The sequence below is a fragment of the Camelus ferus genome, chromosome 20 (assembly GCF_009834535.1).
Source record: "Camelus ferus isolate YT-003-E chromosome 20, BCGSAC_Cfer_1.0, whole genome shotgun sequence".
Taxonomy (NCBI): Eukaryota; Metazoa; Chordata; class Mammalia; order Artiodactyla; family Camelidae; genus Camelus; species Camelus ferus.
The window spans coordinates 9,458,447-9,467,306 of NC_045715.1; the positions used below are offsets into that span (position 1 = coordinate 9,458,447).

Consider the following 8,860-nt stretch of genomic DNA (forward strand, 5'->3'; position numbering starts at 1 on the left):
GACAGAGATTAAATCTGGAATGTTTGGAAAGGGATAGTTTGCATAAGGTGTTGGTTATCTGTTGTTACAAAACAAATCATCTCAAAACTTAGTAGCTTAAAACAGCAACCATTTTATGTGCTCAGGATTCTGAGGATCAGCAATTTCTGCTGGGCTCACTAAGGATGATTTTTCTGCTGGTCTCTCTCTCAGGGTGCCTCTTTCAAATGACTATTGTCACTAGTGGTTTGTCTGAGGCTGGCTGGTCTGTGATGGTCTCACCCACGTGACTGGTGTCATGTGACTGGCTTTTGTCTGGGCCTCAATCTCTCTCTCTGGTTTCTCATCTTCAGGGAGACAAACCTGGGCTTTTTCACCTGGTGGCGCAGAGTCCCAAGAGGGAGGCCAAGAGCAGAAGCTGCAAGGCACCCTGAGATCAGGGTTGAGAACTCTTACAAAGTCACTGCAACTTTATTTTGTTGGTCAGAGCAAGTCACAAGGCCAGCCTAGATTTAAGGGGTGGGGAAGTGGATTCCTCCACCCACTGATGGGCTGAATTGAAAGTCACATTGCCAGGGCTGTGGAGGGTTACTACAGCCATTTGACTACCCCCACGCATGATGGAGGAAGGCCAAAGGATATTCTGGTAAAATGGTTTACTAAGAAATTAAAGATTGAAATAGAAGAGTCACAACCAGCTGGGGAGGAAGACCCAAAACAGCCTGAGACCCAAACAGCAAAGACCCCAAACAGTCAAAGTTATAAAATGTAGATATGAATGTTTTTGAAACAGAAAAATACGAAGAATTCTTCTCTCATGGCTTTTTGATAAAACTGGCATATGCCAATACAACACTTTGAAATAAAATGTAGAACACTAGAGGTGTTATTTCAAAAAAATATCCAAGGGAAAATTAAAAGGGTTCTTATACTCTCGGGTGTCAAGTTTATGGATTCTTGAGGTTAGATAGTTTGCTACAGAAGAACAGAAGAATGTGCAGAAGGGAGAATTTCAAAAATAGTTATGAACTTAGGGATTAAAATCAGTTTGATACATCCCTTATGTAATAGTCTCTGAACTTGATACGTATCTTTATGTAATAGTCATTGAGCATGATTACGACTGCCAAGGTTCTCCCAAATTAAACTTGTATCACAAATTCCCACATTTCCCATCTGGATAAATATTTGAAAAAAAAAATCTAGGAATTACAGTTGGCAGGGATTCTGGGAAGATAGCAAGGTAAAGTGGCCTGCTATTCTCAATTCTTCTGTTTCTGCCTCTCCTGACCCAAACCATTCCTGAAGCCAAAAGAGCCCTGGGGGTCAGGTGAAGCCCTGAGCTTTGCGGAAATTGAGGGTGAGGGGGAACAGGTGGAGGTCTTCCTGGGCTGGGCAGGGCTGGCAGTGAAGACTGGCATCCGGTGAGCCCTGGGGGAGGACCAGAATGCATTGGATGCTATAAAGAGCTTGACATACAGAGACTGGGGGACTCCTGGGAGGAAAATCGAAAATCGCCCTCACCCCATTGTATGTGAATGAGTGTGTGTGTGTGTGTATGTGTGTTCCACTAGAGACCAAGGAGAAGATGAACACTGGGACTGAATCCTCCCTGTCTTGTAGGCTGAAAGAGTGTGATAAGACTTTAGAGCAAAAAGTCTTCCTTCCTGGGGACATGGCCCTGGTGCCTGCCTGCTGTCGCACAGCTAGGTCACCAGAGTGGAGACCACTGCGCTCCCTCCTCTCATAGAAGTGCAGTCACGTGGGTCCTCCAACGATCAGACCAGAGCCCCAGTGATGTAGCAGAGGAATAATGGCTCCATGAACACATAGTTAATGCGACAGAGTGGCAGCTGGAGATAGATGACGACCTGACAAAAAATAGTAAGAGCACATAAGGAGATTTAAATGCAGCGCAAGGAGACTTCCTAGAGAGGAAAGGCATGGTTTTCCAATCAAACGTTTCAGTATGTGAACTGACGGAGATGATGATCTCTCCTGAGGCTTGAATTAATAGCCTGGTTGGTCAAGGGGAAGAATCTGAAAGCATAGACCTAAAATTTAAAGGGATGGAAATCACAAGAGAAAATAGATCTAGGAAATATAACCTGTGAGGAACAGGAGAGCCAGAAGGAGAAAAGGGGGCAGATGGAGGAAAGGCAATAATTGCATAAATATAAGAAACAAATTTTCTGCACTTAAAAATCGAGACTTTAAAGTCTATACATTCAAATGGTTCATGATTTATGAATTCTCCGTATGTACTGGAAAAGTTCTTGAACTCTTAAGAATAAAAAGCAAAATTTTAAGAGTTTCCAGACAGAGAACAAATTACCCCCCTATTAAGGAGTATCAGACCAGCAGCAGATTTCTCATCCATGACACTGGAAGCCGGAGATTGTGGAGTGACTTCTGTAGACCGTGGAGACAAAAAGCCAGCAGCCTGAAAATCACATACATAGACAAAAAGCATCCAAACATAAAGTTAATCAGAAATACCTCAAAAGAGGAGAGATAACAGCAGGGGAAATATTTCTTATTCTTTTTTTTGGGGGGGGGGTGGTTTTCTAGATTAATCATTTAACTCAAGTGGGAAGGAAAGAGTAAGTTCAAATAGAACAGTGTCTACCTTAAATGTGAACTGAATTTTCCCATTAAAGTTTGATACTGTTGGACTAAGTTAAAAAGCAAACCCAGTTATATGGTATTTTTCAGAAATATTTGAAACGAAAAAAAAAAAGGATGGACAGCAATCCTGGGCCAATACAGATAGTCAGAAGAACTAGCCATATTAAGGTAAGTATTTATGTTGAAGGCATGAATAGGATAAGGAAAGACTTTGTATAATGATTCCAAAATGGCGCAGTTTATGAAGGAGATAAATACATGTGTATATATTAAATAACGTAGCCACCAAATCTGTATGGTGAAGTATTAGGAATGCAAATAGTTATGGTGAGACGCTTTTAATAAACCTCTGCCACTTGTCTCAATCCATCATAACTTTATGCAGACCCCTATGATGCAGAAATTGAATAAATAAAAAAGTTAGATTTAATAGATAAGCTGGAACCATGCATCCCTTGAATGTGGAATACTCTCTTCTGGATTACTCGGAAAACTTGACCATGCACTTGACTACAAAGAAGACTTTAACAAAGCCAAAGGGAAAGAGATTTTTATGGATCTTATTCTCTGATCATAATCCAGTAAGATGAGAAAGAAATAAGAGAAGGTAAAAAAAAAAAACTTACTACTTGGAAATTTAAAATCACTCTTTATAACCTTTGTATCAAAGGAGCAGACAAAAGTCAATTTACAAGATACCTGGATATCAGTAAAAGGAGCGTGATTTATTCTAAGAGCTACGGGATAGAATGAAAGCTGTAGCCAGTGGAAATTTTATGGCCTTTGAATGTGTTCATTATTTAAGAATAAAGACCAAGTGTACCTTATCATGAAATGAGAAAGAAGAATGACAAAACAAACTAAAATAAATTAGAAAGAGGTCATAATAAAGATTAAAGCTGAAGTTAATGAAACAAAAAGTAGTAGGAAGGATAAATATAATAATAGCTGGTTCTTTGAAGCAATAAAATAAAGATTTGTGTGTCTGACTAGGAAATTAATAAAGGGTAAAAATGTACAAGACTCGAAGTGGGAAAAAGGACATAATCAGAGATGCAGGAGCCATTCAAAGAAGAAACCAAGGTAACTGCATTCAACTCTGGCAATGAATTTGGAAAAAAAAACAAACAGAAGAAATGGATTATTTCCTTGCCAAATATAAATGCCTAAATTTGACTCGGGAAAAAATGGACAGTTTGAATAAAACAATACCATGAAAGAGATTGGAACTGTGATTAAAGATCTTCCTTTTAAAAAGGTGGTGGTATTATCTGGAGTTACAGCCAAGTTTTAGGTAATCTTTAAAAAAACAAATAATTTTATCATTATTTGAACTGTTTCAGGAGATGATGAAAAGCTCCTAATTCATTTGTAAAATAAGCATACATTTAATTACAGAACCTGATGGAGAACAATAATAGTCTGGAGACCAATTTAATGTTGAATATGGATGCAAAAATTCTAAATAAGATATTAGCAGATAGAGCCTGTCAGTGTATTTGAGGACCCAACTGTGTGTGACTAGGTAGAGTGTCTTCCAAGAACACAGGAGTGGAAATCTGTCAGTGCACTCTCTCACACGATCTAATTAGGACTAGAAAACCACATGGTTACATCAATAGATGCTGAAGAGCATTTAATAAAATGCATAGACACAACTAATTAAGAAATATAAATTAAGAACAGAAAGAATAGAAAGAATAGAAAGAAACTACTTTCATATAAAGCCAGTGGTCGTAGCAACTAGGGGCCGCCATCAAGGACTGTTGATTGTACTGTGCTGTCTGTTCACTGTGGAGAGAGTTTACATGAGAGCAAGCAGGCAAGTAGGCGAAGTCTGAGTACTTCTTGGAAGCCACACGTGCACGGTTCTTCACGTTTGGAGACATAACTGAGCGTACGTTCTGTGTTTATGTCTCTGTCTTGGGAATTAGCGACCTGGTTATAATGCTTATGTCAGGTGTCCTATGCTTCAGTCTTCCTTGAGTGAATGTGTATGTGTTAAGTATGGTTTTCAAGACTAGTATCGAAACAAAGAGTGTGAAATTGAATAGTGAAATAATGGAGGCATTTATAACAGATTTCTTTACACTGGGAAGGTGAGAACTGTCTGCTGTTTTTAAATACACTCTCATCTTTATCAAAGCACTTTCTGAAAACACATTTTAAACATTTATCCTTAAGTTTTCCCTTCTTTTGTGTGTTCCTAAGCACTCTTGAGGGTATTTAGACAATTGGTATTGATACCAATTAGTCTCTGAATTAGTCTATGTTGAATGGAGTTTAATTGCAAATATATGTATTTCTGATAAGTGTCTCATTCTGTCTTCAGAGAGGCCAGAATTTGTTACAAATTTCAGAGAGAAAAATCTCTGTATCTAGCCGTACCCACAATGCTCTTGGAGTGTACTTTATATCATTAAGATTCTTAATTCCAATATGAAAACGAATATATGTATGTTCATGTATGAATGAAGCATTAGGCTGTACACCAGAAATTGACACAACATTGTAAACTGACTACACTTCAATAAAAAATGTATATACAAATAAATAAAGATGCTAATATTGGGGGAAAAAGGATTCTTAATTCCTTCTTTACTATCATATTTGTGGACTGAAAAAGCTAAGCATGGAGACAACACTTTCCTGTCCTAGGGGCAGGAATGCATGAAAAGATGACGGGGATTTAACCTTTCAAGTCTACCGCTGCTAACAGCTGAAGCTCAGAAAATTCCGTACAGCACTTTTCACTGTTCACTATATTAGAATCTCTTTTCCTTTGCAGACCCTTCATGTGGCCTTTGTAAATATGCGTTTGAGACAGAGAGTGGTATGTAGAAGCTGAAAGTGCCTGGAAGATTTCTGGTTTCTGTCCCTGCTTTTCCTGCCTGTTTGCACCTCTGCCTAATTTGGATGATGTGATGCTCAGAGAGATAGCTTAATCGAAGCCGTCTTTTGACGAGACACATCTGGCCCAAGAGTGTATACCCGGAGCTCAAGATGGCCAGTCAGCCACCGGAAGACGCCACAGAGTCTCAGGTCTCCGATGAGCTTGAGTGTAAGATCTGCTACAACCGCTACAACCTGAAGCAGAGGAAGCCCAAGGTGCTGGAGTGTTGTCACAGGGTGTGTGCCAAATGCCTCTACAAGATCATAGACTTCGGGGACTCCCCGCAAGGCGTCATCGTCTGCCCTTTCTGCAGGTTCGAGACGTGCCTGCCGGACGACGAAGTCAGCAGTCTGCCCGATGACAACAACATCCTGGTGAACTTAACTTGTGGTGGCAAAGGCAAGAAGTGCCTGCCCGAGAACCCCACCGAGCTGCTGCTGACCCCCAAGAGGCTGGCCTCGCTGGTCAGTCCTTCCCACGCCTCCTCCAACTGCCTAGTCATAACGATCATGGAGGTGCAGAGAGAGAGCTCCCCGTCCCTGAGCTCCACGCCCGTGGTCGAGTTCTACAGGCCCTCCAGCTTTGACTCGGTGACGACCGTGTCGCACAACTGGACGGTGTGGAACTGCACGTCCCTGCTCTTTCAGACGTCCGTCAGGGTGTTGGTTTGGTTGCTGGGTTTGCTGTACTTCAGCTCCTTGCCTTTGGGGATCTACTTACTGGTCTCTAAGAAGGTCACCCTCGGGGTCGTCTTCGTCAGCCTGGTCCCTTCCAGCCTCGTCATCCTGATGGTGTATGGCTTCTGCCAGTGCATCTGTCACGAATTCCTAGACTGCCTGGCACCTTCCTCTTGATGGAGACACACACTAGGAAACTTGACACACCTTGCCACGTTTGAAGGGAGGTCATTTAGCCCTCATTTTCTTTCATACTCTCTGTGTTGGTGCCCATGGCATTAACAAAGCCATTGGGCATGTTTGTGGCCTGTTTTCCATCAAAATGTTGACTCAATTGGTCTTCCTGTATGCTGGAAGTAAAAAATGTTCATTTCTACTTACGTGTTAGCAAAAAAGAAAAAGATATCGGCTAAGCCTTCCTCAAGCTCTTCTCCTGAGCCTTCCCAGAGAAAGGGCAGATTTCACTCCGCGCTGCTAGACAGACACCAGGGGCCGGCGTGTTGTGCTGCAGGAGGGGACTTTGTGGACGATGAGGCGTGAACCGATTCCTCTTCTCGTGATCATGGATAGCCTGGGATGCAGGGTGGACGCAGGAGGAGAGCAGTCCCCAGACACATCTGTTTGCACAGTGCTCACCTCCCACCCCGTTGTTGGCGCTTCCCTGGGTCCTGTTAAGCCTGGATGCTGGTTCCCTCTGCGCATGCTCCTTGCAAGAGGAAACTCGCCTCACACCCTTGTGTGATTTCACCTGTTTTGCTGCTTTACTAAAGAGAATTACAGACATTGAGGAATTGGCATCAGAGTAAACTTCAAGGCAGAATGTGGCCACTTGTTTTTTGAGACACACCCTTTCCTCCACATTTGTTTTCTGCTCTCTAGTCTTTTATGAAATTCTCATGGAGCAATTATAGTTCATGGAGATCTCATTTGAGCCTTTTCTTAAAGCATTTTAGTTTCCTTTCATTTCTTTCTTTCTTTCTTTCTTTTTTTTTCTTAACCACATTGTTCAGTCAGCCCCATCCCTTATCCTGAATGAGGTTCCATTTAAATTAGTTGCTATAACTTTATGAGGATTTTGGTTTTTTCCCCATTGCATTTTAAATTCAACTACAGACTCACTTAACTTAATCCTATAACATTTTGGGGTAAATTGCGTCAGTGGAAACCCAGAAACAATTTAGATGTTCTAGCTTATGGTTCGATGTGCTGAGAACCTAAGTATTTTGCTGTGTTCTACTGAGCTGTACCAAAATATAATGGTTTTGATTTACGTGCAGGACTGTGTTGCAGTAGGTCAGGCAGAAAGATGGGCACCAAACACTCAAAGCTGATGCCCTAACTGAAGAGAACCTTCAAGGAGGTAAAGTGGAGGTGGCAGGGTGCAGTCTAACATACTGCTATTCCTGTAAAGTCCATTTTAGAATGGATTCAAGTTCCTACACAATTTATTTCAGATAAAAGCATAAGTTATGTGACTTGAGTTAGTGAGCTTCTTTTCATGATGTGGGGGAAGTTGAATGTATATATTTATGAGAAGAAATTGGTTAGCAGATTTTAGGTTTGAGGGATTTGAGTGTCCGCAGAAAGTAGGCAAAAAAAAAAAAAAAAAAGCTTTTTAGTTTAAAACTCATTACTGATGATAAACATTAAAATATTTATAACTCTTAGAAAGGGGCATTGCTAAGACTAACTTGTTTGTGGTGAAACATTTGTTGTGTGAAATACAGTGGACCAGTTCCAATCTCTTTATTCAGGAAAAATGGACACTTATTTCTAGAATAGTATTTGATTTTAATTGTGTCCCTATTAACTTTGAGAACATGTATGCCCAGGGTAGGTATGATGATAGGAAATTATTCCTGGAATGTGGCCCAATGAATTTAAGCCCAAAGGCAGCTAAATACATTCATGATTTCATAAAATCTAGTTTAGGTAGCATCGTGAATGCAATTTCCAAATATCCATTTGTACTTAGAGTACTGGCTGGGAGATGTTTTGTGGTTTGGATTTATATATTTATAAGGTTTTTAAAAAAATGTTCATTTTGTCTGAAATGTAACATCAGATAAATTGGTGGGTTTATCATATAATGAGATTTCTAGAAAGCTCTGGGCGTGGGTACTGAGTGTTTGGCTTATTTGTATAATGTCTGCAGTGCTAAATTTGTGTCTTTCTTTCTGTTGTGATAGTCTTTTTTTTTTTTTTTTTTTAGTTGCCAGTAAATTAATTTGGTGTTCAAGAGTTTTAAATGTATGACAACAAAAAACTTTTCATGCTGTTGAATGAAAAAAAGACAACGCTTCAATGTCTTATTTATTGTGGTGATGTTTGGTTTGTCCATTAAATTGTTCTTATTTCCAAGTTAGACGTTTGATTTCTCTGGCTCATGGCTGAGATTCAGTCATTTCCTTGGACTGCTGTTAACATTAGATCATTAGATGGGTACAAACGTGAGCTTTGGAAACATGGATTAAGCTAATGCCCTTATCCTATGAATGAAGATTTCAGAACTTTCCCACGAAGCAAGTCTACCCCATCCCACCTCTAAAAGGCCTTCATCCTTTTTCTTTTTTTAACTAAGGGAGAAAAATTAGGGAAGGTGAAATTAAAAAAAAAAAAGTGTTTATCTTTATAAATGAATTTTTTGGTTTTAATTTATTTGACTTGTTTGCCAGATTTTTGC

The 8,860-nt window shown here is 40.1% G+C and overlaps 1 protein-coding gene across 4 annotated transcripts in view; it reads left to right on the plus strand.

Annotated features, from left to right (window-relative positions):
• RNF182 (ring finger protein 182) overlaps positions 1 to 8,538 on the plus strand; it is a 32,966-nt gene extending 24,428 nt beyond the window's left edge. For 3 of the 4 annotated variants that reach the window (XM_032462522.1, XM_032462524.1, XM_032462523.1), the window contains one exon: positions 5,396 to 8,538. In XM_032462522.1, the coding sequence (XP_032318413.1) occupies positions 5,611 to 6,354 (744 nt within the window). In that variant the 5' untranslated portion in view covers positions 5,396 to 5,610 and the 3' untranslated portion in view covers positions 6,355 to 8,538. Of the gene's footprint in view, positions 1 to 2,160; positions 2,776 to 5,395 lie in introns of those variants that run through there. The other variant, XM_032462521.1, reaches the window with a different exon arrangement.
• Positions 8,539 to 8,860: the final 322 nt, after the last annotated feature.